The sequence below is a fragment of the Cucurbita moschata genome, unplaced genomic scaffold (genome assembly GCF_002738365.1).
Source record: "Cucurbita moschata cultivar Rifu unplaced genomic scaffold, Cmos_1.0 Cmo_Scf00023, whole genome shotgun sequence".
Lineage (NCBI taxonomy): Eukaryota > Viridiplantae > Streptophyta > Magnoliopsida > Cucurbitales > Cucurbitaceae > Cucurbita > Cucurbita moschata.
In genome coordinates this window covers 3,177,910-3,196,399 of record NW_019268539.1, presented here as the reverse complement: position 1 = coordinate 3,196,399, position 18,490 = coordinate 3,177,910, and the positions used below count along the sequence as shown (strand labels likewise).

Below are 18,490 nucleotides of genomic sequence, written 5' to 3'. Positions count from 1 at the left end.
TCCAGAAAAAAAAAAAAAAAAAAAACTCACTCAGACACAGAAACAAGACGAACAAATTTCCCTTTCTCTGTCTCTGTTTTTCTTTTCTCTATAAAATCTCTGCCTCTGTTTTTCTCTGTTTGGCTTCGCATGGAGCTTTGTTGCAATTCCACTGAAACTTCATCTTTGCTGCTCCAGAATCCATTGTTCTTCCCTTCTCTTTAAGTTTAAGACGACCCGTTTTGTTAATTATCGTTGAGTTATGTTGCACGAGGTGATCGTCGGCGGCAGCGGTTCCGAATCGGAGCAAATGCTTCCCACTGTAAGCATTTTACTCTTTAGTGTTTATTTTATGATATTCATGAGTGTTTGAATCAACGGGTTTGATATTGAGTTACCATTTTGATGAATGCCCATAAGGTATTTGATGAAATTCCCAGCTGCCATTTTTAGTTTTTTGTGCTTGAAAAATGGGTTTGAATTCTTTTTCTTGAGAAATCTTGTTGTTAGAACATTTCTGGGTTGGATTCTTATTCAAGATATCGTGGTTGATGAGCATCTCACATGGATTTGATTTTTAAATTCTGTTTGTTTGTCCAATCTGGGAAGTTTTTACCACTAATTCAAGCAAATTTTGTACTCCATTAGCTTCTTGCTTTTCTTTTTTGCACTCCCACAGAGCACATGAGCATAAATGCACGTCTTTTTCAGCTTTGCACAACAAAAATGGAGCATTAGAGACCATTCTGGTTGGTTTAGATTGTTTCACACTGTTCTTCTGCTTCTTTTACTGAGCTGCATATTTGAGAAGAAGAGGGGATTTATGTGCTTGTTTGTGTTGTTTTTATGATTCCAATCTTCATGTTGTGGATATGAAGAATGGTGCGTCTTGCTTGTTCGAAAGGAAGGTTGATTTGCTTGTTCGAAAGGAAGGTTGATTTTGGTGTAGTCGTGCCTAAGGGTAGAAGTAGATTCGTTCTTCTCAATCTATAAGAAACACCCCTTGTTCCTGTTTAGTCACCTTTCGTCCATCTTCTAGTTGTGAATATGAAGAATGGTGATTCTTGCTTGTTCGAAATGAAGGTTGATTTTTGTGTGGTCGTGCCGAAGGGAATATCGGTAGATGTAGATTCGTTCTTCTCGATCTATAAGAACCGCCTCTTGTTCTTGTTTAGTAGAAGTAGATTTGTTCTTCTTGATCTATAAGAACTGGCTCTTGTTCCTGTTTAGTCCCGTTTCGTTTTTGGTTTATGTATGCATAATCATGTCGTAGAAGTTGATGTTGGTGTTTGATATTGTGTTTTCAGGAAGAAATCTCGAGTCCAATCAACGCTCAAATATATGATTTTTGTGATTCCGAGTTGTTCTCAGAGATGCTTCAAAACTCCGAGGAGTTCAATTCTTACTCGAATTGTTATTACGACAATAATTCATCATATGCTACAAATCTGCCTCATTCCCCAGATCAAGCAGATAACAACGGCAATGAAAATGGCAATACGGTCGTTGCTGCTCCATCGTTCGTACCAGCTAACGATGCATCGGCTACAACGAACATTACGACCAACAGTAATTTGACTACTATCTTTGATTGCCAAGAAGAACTTGACAATGATATCTCTGCTTCCATAGACTTCTCTCCATCGGATTCGTTTTCAATCGCTCAATATCTCACCATCCAGTCGGGGCAGTTCGACATTTCTCAAGTGCAGTCTCAGATGCCATTACTAGATCCCATGATTGATGGGCTTCTGCAGTGTCCTATGGCTCCAGGAACTCTCATCGACGAAGATCTACCTTCGATTTACGTCGACGATTGCTTGTCTTCCTTCACTTCCTACATGCCATTGAATCCTTCCTCCCCTTCGTGCTCGTTCGTCGGAGCAACCATGCCAACTTACCTGCCTACGCCACCAATGAACCTCACTGCATCGTCGTCGTCGGTCGAAAATTGCGGTATGTTCCCGCTCCTCAGCGCAGAATTGCAACCACAAGACCTTGACTATCAAGGAGACAACTGTGGACTCTACAGCCAAGACTATATGCAGGGGACTTTCAATCCAGCAGATCTTCAGGTACTTAACTAACTAAAGTCTTTTCGAACATAACACGTCTTCGAAAACGACAAACTAAACGATTCGACTCACGATCACGCTACGTTTTTGTTGTATATAGAAGGTACTTAGCGATGAGAATCTGCAACTGGCTGCTGGGGCAATGAACTGCACTTCATTAGCATCAGATCTCTCAAGCTTGAAGGACAGTACTTTCAAAGTTGGCAAACTCTCTGTGGAAGAGAGGAAGCAGAAGATTCATAGGTACATGAAGAAAAGAAACGAGAGGAACTTCAGCAAGAAAATCAAGGTCTTTTTTCCTCTCCATCTCTCCCCCTCCCCTCTTTATATTCAAACTCGAGACGTCGCTAATGATGGAGGCAAATTAACAGTACGCCTGCCGAAAAACGCTAGCAGATAGCCGCCCACGGGTTCGGGGACGGTTCGCCAAGAACGACGAATTGACGGAGAATCACAGGGCTGCTTGTAGCATCCACGAAGAAGAAGAAGAAGAGGTAAAGCTTCTCTCTAAGCCAACTTTTCAAAAGTCACGACTCTCTACAATGGTACGATATTGTCCACTTTAAGCATAAGCTCTCGGGCAGTTGCTTTGGGCTTCCCCGAACGGCCTCATTCCAACGAAGATGTATTCCTTTACTTATAAACCCGACCAACGGCCGTTGTTTTGCAGGTAGTTGTGAAGGAAGAAGATAGCATGGTTGATTCTTCAGACATATTTGCTCATATCAGTGGAGTGAACTCGTTGAAACGCAGCTATCCAATCCAGTCTTGGATTTGATTTTATTTATTTATTCTTTTTTTTTTTTAAGTTGGTAATTAAAAATAAATTTTGAAAGAAAAAGAGAAAGAAACTACAATTTTGCAGGACCCAAATACAAATATGAAGAGATATGTGGTAGAGAAAGAAATAGTGAAAAAGAAGGGTCGTAAATAGAAATAAGTTCTGAGTGAGGCCCCACCTAGCAATTAGAAACTTTTCAATTTGTAGATATTTCCATCAACAAATTCAAAATCCTTGATTTGTACATGTTAGGGGTTTGTGCCCTCAAAGTTGCAATAAATTATATTTATATCTCCAAATTTAATTATAAAGTTGGTCTCGATTTTGTTTCTTTTAAGGTTTCAATGTTCGGATGGTAAAATGAATAATCTACGGTTAGTTAAACATCAAGGTTTTACAATTTCGACTCAGTTACAATAAACGCTTTTCACACTGACCCATGTGTTAAGAACCACGAACCTCCATAATGGTAAAACTTGACAAAACAAGCATGAACGAATGAATTATTGACTTTTGAGGTAGTAGTTATTTTATCAACTAAATCATGCTCGGATTGCAAAATGGATATCTACCGTTAGTTAAACACGAGATTTTACTATCTTGACTCGATTACAACAAACCCTTTTCATAGTGACCTATGTGTTAGGAACCACGAACCTCCACATGATATGATATTGTCTACTATGAACATAAGCTCTCATGCATTCCTTCTGGGTTGGAGATAAAATAATTAAAATAAAAGAAGTAAAATTGCTATAAATAAAATTATATATTCAATTTTAAATTTTAATTAAAAAGAAAAAAAAAACACAAAAATCATAATTTAGCCGAATTTAAAATTAATTGTAATTTTATTCGAATTTTTGGCCGTAAACAAACCCTAGGTCCCATCTGTATATAAATGGCCATGAAAGATCTTAAGTTCCTCCCAGATTCTCGTTTCAGCCGGCGAAAATGTCGAAGCGAGGTAAGCGAACCCTTGTGCCTCTCCTCTTCGTTCTTCGCAGTTTCACCATCTAGATTTTGGGTTTAGGTTTCGTTTACGTTCTTCCTGTGTTCTTTTCTCGCCGGAAAATCATGTTCTTGTTTCATTTGCTTTGGAAGTACCCATTTTTGGGGGCTTTTTATTGAATCTGTATCGAATCCACAATTTACTAGTGGAGGAGTGATCGATTTGCCATGTGTGAACTCTGGAATGTGTATGATCGATCTGCTTCTTGTTGGTGCAGGGCGCGGAGGATCTGCAGGTAACAAGTTTAGGATGTCACTTGGTCTACCGGTGGCAGCGACGGTGAATTGTGCTGACAACACTGGAGCTAAGAACCTGTACATCATCTCAGTGAAGGGTATCAAGGGGCGTTTGAACAGATTGCCATCGGCTTGTGTTGGAGATATGGTGATGGCCACTGTCAAGAAGGGAAAGCCCGATCTCAGGAAAAAGGTTCTTCCAGCTGTCATTGTCAGGCAGCGCAAGCCATGGCGGCGAAAGGATGGGGTTTTCATGTACTTCGAAGGTATATAATACATATGTTTCTCTTGATAGGCTCCAAATTTACTTGTTTGAGAGCACTATGGTACACATGTTCGAACTTGACCTGGATTTGCATTTGCCTGTTGACGTTTGCTATCTATCACGTTTTGTCTTTGAACTCTTATTTGTGTCTTCAGGTTTTTGTTATTACTGGTTTTCTTGCTGAATTGTGATTGCTTGCAATTGTTCGAACCTGAGAACCCCATGATTAACATGTCTGTTGAAGCTAGATAGATGTTTTCAGTCCATTTATTCTCCATTTCTAATATGGTTCTGTGAGGAATAGATATCAAACATATCCGAATTTTGAGTTGCATAGATGTTTATTTTACTTTTCACTATGGGATGTAGTACCGGCGGCGGCTCATTGGGCTAAAATAACCACAAATACGGCCCCAAATATTCTAATATAATAGAAACCAAGTTTAGAAAGTAAAATCGAAAGCAACATGTTTTCTGTTAATTTGATTAAAAAGTACCCAAGTTCATCGTTTGGACCCCATCTATTTTCCAGGCATAAGTCAGCTACCTTCCTTGTTGTAATGGTTGAAACTGTTATGGGTCTTGTAATTTGACAGTCTTCATCATTGAAGATGTGTGGAAGCTTTCACGCTCATATCCTCTGCTCCTTGTGGAGATAACATTGTTCATTTCAAAATAATTCCATTCTTGGTCTCATTCTGCTATTTAGTATTGATATTTTCCGTATAGAAATTTTGTTTTAATACACGTGTGTATATCACATCGGTATTTGATTTCGAAATGTATATTGTGGCTGCAGATAACGCTGGAGTGATTGTGAACCCAAAAGGAGAAATGAAAGGTATGACCCATTCACCAGATGAAAATGCTCATTCTCCTAGTCTTTTAATCTTGCAAGGTTATAAAGTTCGTTTGTTGCTGCTGTTGCAGGTTCTGCAATCACAGGCCCCATCGGAAAGGAGTGTGCGGATTTATGGCCTAGGATCGCAAGTGCAGCCAATGCTATCGTTTAGCGTACGTCTAGAGTTCCATTCTTCTTGATTCTGTGGTTATAACACCTCGTAATTTTTGATATCCTAGTGGTTTCTTTAAATTACTGTCTCTTCCAATGCGAGATTTAATGGATCATTTTTGGGTCAATGAATTAGATTCTGAACTCGTAAGAAATTTCCTTCTTCATATCTAATGATTTTGTGTTTTCAAGCTGCCTGATTGAGTGGCCATAGATGTGCCTAACCATTCATTACTAGCAACCATATCATTAATATTTTCCCCTTATGTTTTTGAATGCCCTGCTTATGACTTCGTATGCCCTCGAATGACCCATAAAATTATAAGAAAATTGAAGTTGTTTGAAAGGGTAGATGAAGAATGAAGCACCCAAAACACCATGTTGTTGCATATAAATACCTCAACTACAGACATATATACATATAGATGACATTTAGAAGCCAAGACAAACAAGAAAAGAAATTAACACAACCAAAGCTCTTATTCTGTTGTTCCTTCTTGGTTGCACAATCTATATATCAGTAATTTACAGAGGAAACATGAGCTGAGCTTAGCTGTGCATGAGTTGAGTTGGATAGTAGTAATAAACAGATGAGGAGGTTGAGCTCAATACATCTTGGACTGAGCACTTAGGTTCATCTTGGCACAATACTCAAACAAGCTCCCATCATAACATCTCCTTATAGCCTCTTTAGAGAGAAAGCCATCTTCATCCCTAGCCAGCACGTATAGTATGAACCACTCGAGTTTGGATGCCACCCTGCGCGAGTCAAGAGGGCATGGCATGACAATGACTTAGAACGATAGGAAACTAAAGAGTATTAACTTATGACATAGAAGAAAGAACAGTCAATGCATACCATCCGAAGGGATCGAAAGCTAGACGGTTGGCTTCAGTCATGTCCCATAGCTCACCAAGGGACAGCTTGTCTGGCTGTGTTCTAGCGTACTTACTGAAAATGTTCTCAAAATTCGCCGCCACATACCGTCCCTCAGTGTCGTAGGTTCCAGTGTCGCTCCCATGCTTGTCTCTGTGAATGTTGTAAATGTAGATCGGGAGAAAGGGTGATGGGATCCATCCCTGCAAATTTCATCACATCATCAAATCTACTTCTTGATTTCTTTGGAGTGGCCATGATTTACTTACTTGTTGAGTACGGTAGCTCATGGCGATATTTATAACAATTGCCATAACTAGGGACGCTAACATGTTGAATCCAATCGCTCTTAGCCCTTCAAAGATAACATTCAAAACACTGTTAGGATTGTTTTTACGAAGCTTTGTGACTAAAAGTGATGATAATCACCAACATAAGTCTCCCAAGGGTAAACGATGCCATTATCATCTTGGTCGAAGAAGGCGACATGCTGCTGAAGAACTGTCATTCCATAGTGATTATGCCCCACCGTCCCCGTCGGGTGGCTGGTGTCCGGCGCTACCAACGCCCTCGCCAAATCTGATCATTTCATAACCAAAAAAAAAAAAAACTATGAAACTGGGATTGTCTAAACTGTGATTTCAACGAAGTTAGTTTAGTTTTGGGGGCTCACATGGCTTGGGGATTGTGGTTTCGAGGTCGTTGCGGACCCTTCGCTCGCGAGTGACGGGCGCAAATCGAGCCTCGGTGGCGGTGGCTTCGTTTTCCATTGATAAAGCCATGGCGGAGAGATTGCTAGCAGTGGCGGTGGCGATGGTAAGTGAGTTTTTGGGAGATTTTATAAAGAGGGAAATTGATGAGAAGGGGATTGAGGTGGCTTTGTGGTGTGCCAACGTTTTTGTTTGCTGCAGGCCTAGATCGACACGACCCATCTGTCCTTCGCCGCTCTCATTCCTCTTTATCTCTCTCTCTCTTTTTCGATAAGATCGACGCGAACCTTGAATTTTACGGGCCTTGGGTCCAGAGTTTTGGGCCGAGTCTCTACAGAATCTAACAAGTTTGAAGCCTAAAACTTCGTCGATTGATAGAAAAAAATTCCCATTCCTATTCCTACCCCAATTTATCCAAACGAAAAGGGGGCGTTTCAGCGACCAAGATATGGCCGGTGAGGTAGCGGTGGAGTGTCCTGCGGCGGCGGCGGCGGCGGCGGCGACAGAAGTAGGCGATTCCATTGAGCAGTCCCATATGTTGGAGAGAAAATGGACCTTTTGGTTCGATAACCAGTCGAGGCCGAAGCAAGGTGCTGAATGGGGCAGCTCTCTGCGCAAGGTCTATACCTTCGACACTGTTGAAGAATTTTGGTGGTACGTCCTTCGCTCCCCCTCTTTGCCAATGATTAAACTGGTTCTGTTTTCATTTTTCTTTGACGTTCTGCTACGATTTTGTTCATATTCTGTTTCTTCGATTTGTGATTCCGGGCTTTTGTACAGTTTTTACGATCAGATATTGAAGCCGAGCAAGTTGCCGGCTAATGCAGATTTTCACTTGTTCAAAGCTGGAGTTGAACCGAAATGGGAAGATCCTGAGTGTGCTAATGGAGGAAAATGGACTGTCACGAGCAGTAGAAAGACTAACCTCGATACCATGTGGCTGGAAACGGTATACAAAGACTAACCTAATTTCATTGTTGGTTGCATGGATTTGTGGTAATTGCTTCCTTTAATTTGGTCTAAAATTTCATGTCCTTCGTTATTGGGTAGTTGATGGCATTGATTGGGGAACAATTTGAGGAGTCTGATGAGATCTGTGGCGTAGTTGCCAGTGTGCGCCAGAGGCGGGACAAGCTTGCACTGTGGACCAAGACAGCAGCAAATGAGGCTGCTCAGGTTAGTCGTTGTTAGTTTTGTAGCTACATTGTAGCGAGACCGTGTCATCGCCGAAATTATTTCGAATTCTCAGCATAACATTTGTTCACTATGATCTTGCCAACTATGATCCTTATCTTATATCAGCTCATGAATCTCTGAGAGATGTCCTGTTTTCTGCTTATACGAAAATTATAGTGTTTGTTGTGAATCTTTTGATGTGTGGATTACCGGTTGTGTTTTGCTCCTCTTGTTTGCTTAGAACTTCGTTTACTCAGTTCTAAAGACCGTCTAACTTATTCTGTACTCTCCGATCGATGCAGATGAGCATCGGTAGGAAATGGAAGGAGATTATCGACGTTACCGACAAGATTTCCTTCAGCTTTCATGTAAACTTCAGTTTTATGATTATCAACATTTTTCTCTTCTGTTCGTCCCAGTTCATCATCTCTATTTGTTTTGGTTGGTTGCAGGATGATCTGAGAAGGGAAAAGTCGGCGAAATCGTCTCGGTACAGTGTCTGATCATTAACTCGATCATGTCGAGCTGCTAAATTTTGAGGCAAGGTTATGGGAGTGTGTAATTTTGACAAATGAAGCATTTCCTGTGAGTACTAAAAGAGTGAGTGTTTTGAGTATAGATGATATTACAGCTGATGAACTGAATGGAATAGAAAACAGGAGAAGGCATAAGAAGAAGAAGAAGAAGATCTCAGGCAAGGAATCCAAGTCTTTCTCCATTCTTCTTGGCCAGCCTGATTAGCCCTTGTCTTTGTTTTCCATCAGCTCCAATTGATTTGCAAAACTCTGTGATTACCTGACAAACACCAACTCACATTCACATCACTTTCAAAATACCCATATTGGTTAAGTTTGGTTTAAGTTCGATTGTTCGGGATTTGAAATTCAGTATCGTTATCGTTCTCTTTTTTTTGGAGGTTGTTTAATCATATCTACAGGAAAGGTCCTGAGATTCACTCGAAAAAGAAGAAAGAAAAGCGAGGAGGAGGATGAGTGTGATCTCATGACCTCGAGACAGTTTCGCACCATGGTGTGAAGCCTAGTGGAGTTCGAGTCATGCCCTAAACTTAATCGTGCCAATAGATTGATAAATCCTCAAATGTCTAGGGTCAAGCCTCCTCAAATACATAGTAAAAAATGACTTAAGACTCCAAAGGAGTCGAGCCTTGCTTAAGAGGAGGTGTACTTTGTTCGAGGGGAGGTGTTGGATGATGAAAGTCCCACCTAATTTAGGGAATGATCATGAGTTTATAATCAAGGAATACTCTTTCCACTGGTGTGAGGCCTTTTGAGTAAACCCAAAGCAAAATCATGAGAGCTTATGCTCAAAGTGGACAATATTATACTATTGTGGAGAGTCTTATACTATTGTGGAGAGTCGTGTTTATCTAACATGGTAGCAAGGTCAAAATAAGTGAAGAGAGAGCAACTCATGAGGACTAGAAAGATTCCGGTGCATGAGGTAATGAGCCTAACTACTTGTATAATGTTTAAAAAGAGTCTGGTCCATGGGAGTTCGACGAAATGAGAAAAGAGAGACCAACGAATGAGGACTAGAAAGATTCCCATGGACGAGCCAATGAACCTAACAATTTATACAACGTTCAAGAGTCCTTATTATTTTAAACAATTACAAGTTCTTTTGAAGTTCTAAAGAATTTCTGACAGTAGTTTTTATTTTTTTTCTTCGTGTAGTTTTGATACGATCCTCAAATGCATAGCTTTTTCTTCGGATTCGGGTTTGGGGATATGAACTTCCAACTTTGATGAAGGAATATATATATTGAGTTTTACTCAAATTAGAGTAATATAAATTTTATGGCCTAACAAATAATTTCTAAACAAACAAATTGAGATTAATGGGAAAAAAAAAATGAATAACCAATACCTGTGAATGCAAGGCAATTGCTTTGCCCCTAAGCTGATTGAAGCGCTTCTTGCCGATGATATTCCGAGTAACCACAACCAACGGCGCAAAAACCCCTTTCCCTTCATTCACGTTCTTCATCATCGGCCGGAATCTGACCGCCTTCCCCCCTCCCACTTGCACCGCGGCCGGCCTCGCCGCCAGCAGCGCGTAATCCTCTCCGGCCACTGAAGATCCCCATCCTCCAATGAAAGAAGACGAACAGCACAATCCAGTCGCAGAGATCGAAGTCGCCGCCATGGAAACAGCTTCTTCCGCTTCTTCTTCCTCAGGTATCAGGTACGGCTCCAACTCCTTCTCCCTCTCAGTGCCTCTTTGCTTGATATTTGGATGTGAAATGGAGGCGAAATGTGGGTGAGGGAAATTGGGGATCGAGACAGGGGTTATGAGCCACACACTTGGCTAGGGTTTTGGCGTTTTGTTTCAAAAGCAGAATCGTGATTCCAATTGAATGGAATTGTTCATGCGATTGCTTCCTATGGTCCATAATTACGAGAGAATATGAGCTTGTTGAATTCAATTGAATTGAATTGGAAAGGGGCCCTGTCTGCTAGCTTATCTCATCACCGTGGCTCTATCTACGCCGTGAAGAAGACTAGACGACGACCCCATTTGAGATTCATACCTTAGCATGAAAATTGACAAATACCTTAGCATAATTTTAATATTAATAACATAATATGTCACATAAATCCCTTGATCCCTCCCCATTTGACCGAGGATTCACCATCATGTTTAATGTTCCTTGTCTTTCATATTATATTTTTTAAAAATTTTGTATTTCATAATAATTGAGTCATTATGGTTTAAATTCTGAAATAATTTAATAATCTAGTGACTATAGTAAGTTGTTATTGATGAAATCTCGTTAAATTTTAATTAAGATCTACAAAGACTAAATTGAAAGATTAAATGTTTGATTTAATTTATTTTATTTTTCATTAGCAAGCTTCTTACTAAGCCCTTGTCAATGGCGTCACTAGCAACCCACCTCTCTGCCGCCCTCTTCCTCGTCCCCATCGGCGTTCGTCGGCTCCTCGGTTCTTCCTCCGTTTACCTCAACAACCCATCTCTTTACCGATCAAAAATCTGGTACTTATCCGAACCCAAATGGAAGAATTTCGACTTATATTCCCTCCTCCTCCTCCCCCCCATCGCCGCCTTCTCCGAAATTTTCCTTTTCATCGCGTTTTCCGGTAACCCTACTTACAGATTCGCATTTTTCCAGCAATCAGTCGCCATTTTCTTCTTCTGGGCGCTTGCGATTCTCATCATTTTGCGGGAAAATCTCGACCCTCTTCTTGTAAGTGAGAGTTTCATCTTCGTTTTCGCCGGAGTTGCGTTTCTTGTTGAGTATTCCGTGATTGGTAAGGGGATTACTGGTCTTGGTGGTGATTTGTATCACATTTCTGGAGGATTAACCCTTCTTTGCGCTTGTTCCTGCTTGTTTTTATCTATGAAACCGTCTGCATTTTTCGCTGAATTTCTACTTTCCTCTGGCTTAACGTTTAAGGGCACATGGCTGTTTCAAATTGGCTTGTCTTTGTATACCGATGCATTTTCTTTGAAGGGTTGTCGTGCAATGTTGGTGTTGCCTGCTACTGGTGACGCTTTTGTACAATGTGATCTTGAGGAAGATGGTCTGAGGGGCATTGCTTTGATGGATCTAATATTCATTGGCCATGTTGTTTTGGTTTTGATATTGGGTTTAGGTTTGATTGGCTTGTTGTCCAGCAACAGGAATTTCAGGATCGGCCAGGGAAGTGGCCCATTGTTGGCTGAGCTTGGACAGGAGACTGTGTTGATTCGCTCAGCTCCTGAGATTGAAACGGAGTGAAGGTGTAGCTACACATTCTTGACGGTATTCTTCATATCATTATGTCATTATGTTGAAGAACAAATGATTTATTCATTCATGCTTTAGGCCACAGTAAATGTTTGTAAGTTTCTCTGTTTTTTAATCTTCTTTTTGAAGTATTGATCAATAGAGAATTTAGTAGATTAGTTTACATCCTAGTTCATTATGTCCACTAGCTTCTCATCTTGTTCTTGCTAATTTTTGGCCGAATTATATGCTTTCATGTGGCAGTAGAAATGAAGAATAAAATTGTGAGATCTACATTGGTTGAAGAGGGATACGAGCATTCCTTATAAGGGTGTGCAAAAACTCTCCATAACAAACGTGTTTTAAAACCTTGAGGGAAATTCCAAAAAGGATAATATCTGCTAGTGGTAGGCTTGGGCTCTTACAAATGGTATCATAGCCCGTCACCGGACAGTGTGCCAATGAGGATCTTGGCCTCTAAAGAGGGTAGATTGTGAGATCCCACGTTGATTGGAGAGGGGAATGAAATATTCCTTATAAGAAGACAATATCTACTAGCGCTAGGCTTAGGTTTTTACAAATGGTATCAGATTCAGTCATCGAAACGGTGTGCCAACGAGGACGTTGGGCTCCCAAAAAGGGTGGATTGTGAGATCCCACATTGGTTGGAGAGGGGAACAAAATTCCTTATAAGGGGAAGACACATTTTAAAATTTTGAGGGGAAGCTCGAAAGGGAAAGTCCAAAGAAGACAATATCTGTTAGCAGTGAGCTTGGACTTGGACGGTTACTGTACTGCTTATCTCTCTATCTCTAAGACCTGCCATTCATCTCCATCAGGCACAAGTAACCAATCGTTTCGGCTGTGCCTAGTTAGTGTGTCTGCTATGCAGGATTATGGTTTTGGCTGCAGTTTAGAATGAAGAAAGTCTTCATCTGTCTATCTGCATAACAGTGGCATCCATTGGATAGCACAATTGTTTCTGCTGTGTTACTTTTGTTTCTAAATCATCTGTCTATCTGTATGTTGTGAGGAACATTAAGGTGTTCCTCAATATCTGTGTTAACATAAATTTGAATCTAAAGGGTTAGTTTACTTTGGCATGTGGACCAGACTTCTTTTAGCAGCTCCTTATCACTGGGGTAGGGGCTAACTCGATATGTTCGCCTTAGAATTTGTATCATTCACTGCCACGTTGCTATGTCGTGGTATATCGCGGTATATCCCATCTCAGTTTTTGCTTTTCAAAGAAATAGTTCTTTAGCCTCGTAACCCGTGCTTGGGATGACTTTAGGCTCGATATATTTCCTTTGGCTACACACTACGAATGCAAAGTAGCGAAATAAGGATCCTGGTGTCAACCCATTTTTTCTGATTCATCCATAAAAAGGATTCATTTCCTTCATAAAGGACAGGAGGTAGAACCAATTTAGTATGTTTTAGGAGGAAATTTGTGACAACCCAAGTCCACCGCCGGTAGATATTGTCCTCGTTGGGCTTTTCCTTCAAGGTTTTAAAACACATTTACTAAGGAGAGGTTTCCTCGTCCTTGTAAAGAATGTTTCATTCCCTTCTCCAACCAATGTGAGATCTCAAAATATACCCCCTTAAGGGCCAGTGTCCTGGTCACCGCTCAATTTCTGGCTCTGATATCATTTGTAACAGTCCAAGTCCACCGTTAGCAAATATTATTATTTTTTGGGATTTCTGTTCTGGGCTTCCCCTCAAGGTTTTAAAACGCGCCTACTAGGGAGAAGTTTTCACACTCTTGTAAGGAGTGCTTCGTTCCCCCTCCAACTAACGTGGGATTTCACAAAATTTGACCCAAGCTTATTTCTGTATCCAAAGTTTGCATCTCACATTTCATTGAAATAGTTTGATAGTTCGATTTGCGCACATGTTGTGATCGCTACCTTACGAAATTATAGTCTTGAAATGCTTCTTGAATCCGATGTTCGAGGAGTTATGGGGATAGCTTTAACTGTGATGGACCGTTCATCGACATTGCTTTCAATGCTTACAATAAACCGAAACGAGCAAGAAAACACTCCATTTAGTACGTGCAGAAGCTCAGGAATGGTCCAGTTACAAAGCCAGACAAGAAGGGAAAGGAAATGCTTGGCCCCAGAGTAGTTTGAATAAGGTAAGAATAACGTTGGCGCTTTGTAATGAATGCAGGGCCAAGTTTTATTCTCTCTTTTTCTTTTTTCAAATTTTAAGTGTCTTTTTTGTCTTTTTAGTTGTCATTTTCTTCTCATTCATACACCTTTTCTCCTACGTTCATAAGACTCGAGAGCGAACTTGACAGGTTCAGATAACTCAACCCAAATCATAAATATAGGGTAAGGTTAGATGTTTTCTGCTTTGGTTCGGTTGAATTTTTGGTAAACTGTAAATTGGGGTCAACTCGATTGGCTTGAAAATAGGATTACAATCGGATACGGCCCTACTTTTAAGATTATTATGAAAATTTAGAACATTTAACGATTATAATTGATGTAAAATGTATTATAGATAAGTATTAAAAAAACAATCCTACACAACTCAACTCGAAAATAAAAAGTAGGTTGGGTTGGGTTAGGTTATGAATTCGGTTCAGGTTGTTCAAGTCACCAACTCAATCAATCCAAATTTTTTTTGTTAGTCTAAAAGATTTTTTTCAACTCACATCATGTACACCCCTAATAAGATGCAACCCCTAATAAGATGCAAATGGTGGTTTTGAACTTTAACTTTGAGGATTGAACTATAATGTGTTAACTTTCAAGCTGTTAATATGATATAATTATACGACAATATATGATCATGCACGTAAATAGATCATATTTGAAGATATTCACCACACGTAGTCACCACGTGTATAAATCTATCCTACCAAAAGTCTCGCAAAAGTTAAAATTAAATAAATCTATCCTACCAAAAGTCTCGCAAAAGTTAAAATTAAAATTAGTAACGGACAAAAAATCTATCCTATCAAAAGTCTCGCAAAAGTTAAAATTAGTAACGGACGATTAAAATAGATTTATGTATCAAAAAGTAAAATTACTTTATTTCCTTAACACGACATTATACAAATTAATCAATCATTTTTTATTGAGTCGATAAATAAAGAACTAGATACCTTTTTTTTGGTATAATATTCGAAAGAATATTATGAAAATGAAATTCAAAGAAGAAATTTACCGTTTTTTAAAAATAGAATATTAAATGCAAAAAAAATACATACACATAAATAAATAATTGGCCACCAATATTGAGACACATTAGATTTCATTCTAACACCATGGTCTTCACTCTCGTGCAAATCACGTGACTAACAAACCAATCTTGACCGTTAATTGAACTTTCTTGCATTGAAACAAACCAATCTTGAGCGTTCAAATGGCATACCGTCCACTCTCTCAAACCCTACTCCTACAGAGAAAAGCACTCTTTTCATTACCATCAGATTCACCAAAGCTCTTTCTCTCTCCTCATTCCTCTCTCTCTCTCTCTCCCCTCTCTTTGTTCTTCCTTGAAGCCCCCAGTCGGCTACAAACCCTCTTCTCTCTCCATTTCCCCATAACCCAGAAAAACGAATTTCAATTTTCAGACCGAAGCTGAGAGGAAGAACACCCGAATCGATTCCTCCATTCATTTGGGTATCTCGTGAAAACCAGGGAAAGGGGCAATGGATTCGGATCAGGGGAAGCTTTTCATTGGTGGAATTTCATGGGAAACCTCCGAGGATAAGCTTAAGGACTACTTCAGCAACTATGGTGAAGTGATGCATACGGTGGTGATGAGGGATAAGATCACTAGCAGACCTAGAGGGTTTGGGTTCGTCGTTTTCTCAGATCCCTCTGTTCTCGATCGAGTTCTTCAGGATAAGCACACCATCGATGGTAAAACGGTGCGTCAGAATCCCTTTCTTTTACTTTCTTCTTTCCATATTTGGAGTTTTGGCCTTTTTGATTTCTGATTTGGCCCTTTTTTACGATGATTCTGGTTGGTGCATTGTTCTGTTCATCAGGCGAGGGATTGACAAAAGGGTTGGAGTTGTTCTGTAATTTCATTTCAGCGTAGTTTATGTTTCCAATATGATCTTGAAACATCAGAAATGGGTTGCTGTGAATCTGTGGAGTTTATACTTTAATCTTCTGTAGTCATATTTGTTTAGTTACATTTTAGCATTTGTATTTATATTATTTTATAGGTTGAGGCCAAGAGGGCCTTATCACGGGAAGAACAGCAGACCCCTGCTAGAGCAAGCAATTCTAATGCTACTAGGAATTCTGGTGGTGGTGGTGGTGGAGGAAACATGAGGACTAAAAAAATTTTTGTTGGGGGATTGCCTCCAACATTAACTGAAGAAGGATTTAAGGAGTACTTTGAGGCGTATGGCCATGTAACCGATGTCGTAGTCATGTATGATCAAAATACTAGGCGTCCACGGGGATTTGGATTTATATCGTTTGATACTGAAGAAGCTGTTGACAGGGTTTTGCATAAGACATTTCATGATTTGAATGGTAAACAAGTAGAAGTTAAGCGTGCCCTTCCTAAAGATGCTAATCCAGGTGCGGGTGGTCGTTCAATGGGTGGCGGTGGTTATCAAGGTTATGGGTCTTCTGGTGGTGTTAATTCGAATTCTTATGATAGTCATATGGATTCGAGTAGGTATATGCAATCTCAGGGCTCTGGTGGAGGGTTCCCACCTTATGGTTCCTCTGGATATAGTAATCCTGGGTATGGGTATGGTTCATCGAACAATGGCATGGGATATGGTGGTTATGGAAATTACAGTGGTTCGAATACTGGGTATGGCGCCCCTGCAGCTGTAGCCTACGGTAACCCGAATGCTGCTAATGCTGGTTATGGGAGTGGTCCTCAAGGTGGACCTAGAAGTTCATGGTCCACTCAAGCTCCCTCTGGGTATGGAGCCATGGGTTATGGTAATGCTGCTCCTTGGGGTGGTGCTCCCGGAGGCAATGCTGGAGCTGGCAGTGGAGGACCTGGATCTGCACCCACTGGTCATTCTCCTGGCGGAGCTGCTGGGTATGGAAACCAGGGTTATGGATATGGTGGGCTTGGTAATCAAGGTTATGGTTACGGTGGAGGCGATGGCTCATATGGGAGTCAATCTGGTTATGGTACAGGCGGAGGACGGTCTGGTAGTGCCTCAAATAGCAACGTCGGGGGTGGTCCAAGTGGGGGAGAGATACAAGGGAACAGTGGTGGTTACATGGGAAATGGCTATGGGGATGCTAATGGAAACAACACTGGTTATGGAAATGCTGCATGGAGATCTGATGGAGGACAAGTAGGTTATACAGGTGGTTATGCTGGTGGACAAGCTCGGCAAGCCCAACAACAGTAATTCAATGATCAAAAGTGAACTGGATCGTGCCATGTTCTGTGTATCCGTGTTTGTTTTATGAGATCGATGTTTTCGAGTTGCTTATGGAAAAAAAGAGGTTGTCTTGCTGCTGACTGAAACGGTGGCCCGATTTGTAACACAATGAGCCTGGTGGGGTTGCTTGAATCCAAGTAGCTTGCAGTATTAATTTTTCTAGTCTAAAATAAGTAGCTGTTTTAGAAGTTTATTCGATGATGCTTCAGTTATTTAGTATTTTGTTGCGGAACGTAGTTAAATTTGGTCTCTTTATGAATGTCTTTTTTAGCTATCTGTGATCGATTTTCATCTTTTCACTTTGTTTGAGTTGTAACAATTTGTTTCCTACTTATATATTCAGATATTTTTTATGTTTTCTCTTGTCGTTTAGATCGTCTAGATCATCAGTCGTAGACGGTATGAAGAACTAGGTGATAGATGTTTCATTCTTTATCTTACATTTCAAGTAGGAATACAAAAGGTGTAGTGTAGTGTAGTGTAGAGTAGAGAGAGTTGTAGTGATAGATGATAGTGTTGGAGGCCTCACTATTGGGTCGATCACTTCGTATGGTTAGACCTAATCGTAGTCGTAGTTGGCTCTTTAACAATGGCATAATCATTTTCCCCCTCTATTTCCCCTTGTGTTACAGGAGGGATGCCCGGAGTTGTAAAAGTGGAGTCGAGAGAGTCCACTCATGACTGAACACAGGCTTCGTAGTGAAGGACCGTGTTCGGGATGTGTGTGTTCAGCATTTATGGAACTCGAGGGAGGACCTCTAATCGGTTGAAATATTGGATTTACCCCCCCGGAACCGAATATGTTCTTCTGCAAGGCCTTGCCAACACTATCAAGTATTCCAAATCTCTGGCATTGTGAGTCATTAGTTCATAGTAATTCTTCTCAAGGTTATTGAATCCATTCCTTCAAGACTTGGTTATGTAGGCTACTCGGTGTTAATTATTAGTAGGTATTGATTTAAAGCTTCTTAGCCATTTCTCTTCTGTTAATAATTAGCTAACAATAGCCTATGTAGATTTAGCCTATATAGAATGCTTCTGCTGTTACCTTTTCCTGTTGGTAAAGTAGCAACTGGTTCAATATATTCCTTTGCTATTTTGCTTCAAGGTCGACGATTAGTCGTAAAGATCTCGGTTTTAGAACTGCTATTAGGTGAATATAATGGTCTTTCTGCTGTTCCTTTGAAGTTTTTTTTAACTGTTTTTCGATCCTGTTGGGGGGCG

General features: G+C 40.4%; 7 protein-coding genes across 18 annotated transcripts; 5 read left to right on the top strand and 2 right to left on the bottom strand.

Annotated features, from left to right (window-relative positions):
• The first annotated feature begins 84 nt into the window (after window positions 1-84).
• Window positions 85-2,837, top strand: LOC111460284. Of its 6 annotated transcripts, none has more exons than XM_023103474.1 (5): window positions 85-301; window positions 1,287-2,054; window positions 2,155-2,343; window positions 2,426-2,599; window positions 2,725-2,837. In XM_023103474.1, the coding sequence occupies exons 1-5, from the start codon at window positions 242-244 to the stop codon at window positions 2,830-2,832; spliced, it is 1,299 nt and encodes a 432-aa protein (XP_022959242.1). In that variant the 5' UTR covers window positions 85-241; the 3' UTR covers window positions 2,833-2,837. The 6 variants fall into 6 exon arrangements, with proteins under 6 accessions (XP_022959242.1, XP_022959243.1, XP_022959245.1 ...); XM_023103475.1 differs by lacking the exon at window positions 85-301 and adding an exon at window positions 923-1,062; XM_023103477.1 differs by lacking the exon at window positions 85-301 and adding an exon at window positions 923-1,098 and having other exon boundaries at window positions 2,158-2,343; window positions 2,426-2,548.
• Window positions 2,838-3,715: 878 nt separating this feature from the next.
• On the top strand, window positions 3,716-5,551 carry LOC111460288 (60S ribosomal protein L23). Of its 2 annotated transcripts, XR_002713412.1 has the most exons (5): window positions 3,716-3,802; window positions 4,065-4,349; window positions 5,148-5,189; window positions 5,279-5,454; window positions 5,486-5,551. XR_002713412.1 is itself a non-coding variant. In XM_023103487.1 (4 exons), exons 1-4 carry the CDS (start codon window positions 3,790-3,792, stop codon window positions 5,359-5,361), a joined length of 423 nt encoding a protein of 140 aa, XP_022959255.1. In that variant the 5' UTR covers window positions 3,716-3,789; the 3' UTR covers window positions 5,362-5,551. The 2 variants fall into 2 exon arrangements, 1 of the variants encoding a protein (XP_022959255.1); XM_023103487.1 differs by having other exon boundaries at window positions 5,279-5,551.
• Window positions 5,552-5,720: 169 nt separating this feature from the next.
• LOC111460290 (peroxygenase-like) lies at window positions 5,721-7,086 on the bottom strand. Its single transcript, XM_023103489.1, has 5 exons — window positions 6,911-7,086; window positions 6,667-6,816; window positions 6,507-6,592; window positions 6,220-6,440; window positions 5,721-6,119 (listed from the first exon to the last, which is right to left on the bottom strand). Exons 1-5 carry the CDS (start codon window positions 7,017-7,019, stop codon window positions 5,966-5,968), a joined length of 720 nt encoding a protein of 239 aa, XP_022959257.1. The 5' UTR covers window positions 7,020-7,086; the 3' UTR covers window positions 5,721-5,965.
• A 168-nt stretch (window positions 7,087-7,254) lies between these two features.
• LOC111460287 (eukaryotic translation initiation factor-like) lies at window positions 7,255-9,031 on the top strand. Of its 4 annotated transcripts, none has more exons than XM_023103486.1 (6): window positions 7,255-7,601; window positions 7,728-7,896; window positions 7,998-8,123; window positions 8,426-8,491; window positions 8,576-8,663; window positions 8,783-9,031. In XM_023103486.1, exons 1-5 carry the CDS (start codon window positions 7,396-7,398, stop codon window positions 8,624-8,626), a joined length of 618 nt encoding a protein of 205 aa, XP_022959254.1. In that variant the 5' UTR covers window positions 7,255-7,395; the 3' UTR covers window positions 8,627-8,663; window positions 8,783-9,031. The 4 variants fall into 4 exon arrangements, with proteins under 4 accessions (XP_022959254.1, XP_022959253.1, XP_022959252.1 ...); XM_023103485.1 differs by having other exon boundaries at window positions 8,576-8,668; XM_023103484.1 differs by having other exon boundaries at window positions 8,576-8,668; window positions 8,776-9,031.
• On the bottom strand, window positions 8,686-10,615 carry LOC111460289 (protein PROTON GRADIENT REGULATION 5, chloroplastic-like). The gene is made up of 2 exons (XM_023103488.1): window positions 10,011-10,615; window positions 8,686-8,918 (listed from the first exon to the last, which is right to left on the bottom strand). Exons 1-2 carry the CDS (start codon window positions 10,287-10,289, stop codon window positions 8,814-8,816), a joined length of 384 nt encoding a protein of 127 aa, XP_022959256.1. The 5' UTR covers window positions 10,290-10,615; the 3' UTR covers window positions 8,686-8,813.
• Window positions 10,257-12,062, top strand: LOC111460286. Of its 2 annotated transcripts, none has more exons than XM_023103480.1 (2): window positions 10,257-10,328; window positions 10,995-12,062. In XM_023103480.1, exons 1-2 carry the CDS (start codon window positions 10,288-10,290, stop codon window positions 11,884-11,886), a joined length of 933 nt encoding a protein of 310 aa, XP_022959248.1. In that variant the 5' UTR covers window positions 10,257-10,287; the 3' UTR covers window positions 11,887-12,062. The 2 variants fall into 2 exon arrangements, with proteins under 2 accessions (XP_022959248.1, XP_022959250.1); XM_023103482.1 differs by having other exon boundaries at window positions 10,263-10,328; window positions 10,998-12,062.
• Window positions 12,063-15,306: 3,244 nt separating this feature from the next.
• LOC111460283 (heterogeneous nuclear ribonucleoprotein 1-like) lies at window positions 15,307-18,445 on the top strand. Of its 2 annotated transcripts, XR_002713411.1 has the most exons (3): window positions 15,307-15,766; window positions 16,070-17,383; window positions 17,899-18,445. XR_002713411.1 is itself a non-coding variant. In XM_023103469.1 (2 exons), the coding sequence occupies exons 1-2, from the start codon at window positions 15,545-15,547 to the stop codon at window positions 17,231-17,233; spliced, it is 1,386 nt and encodes a 461-aa protein (XP_022959237.1). In that variant the 5' UTR covers window positions 15,307-15,544; the 3' UTR covers window positions 17,234-17,619. The 2 variants fall into 2 exon arrangements, 1 of the variants encoding a protein (XP_022959237.1); XM_023103469.1 differs by lacking the exon at window positions 17,899-18,445 and having other exon boundaries at window positions 16,070-17,619.
• Window positions 18,446-18,490: the final 45 nt, after the last annotated feature.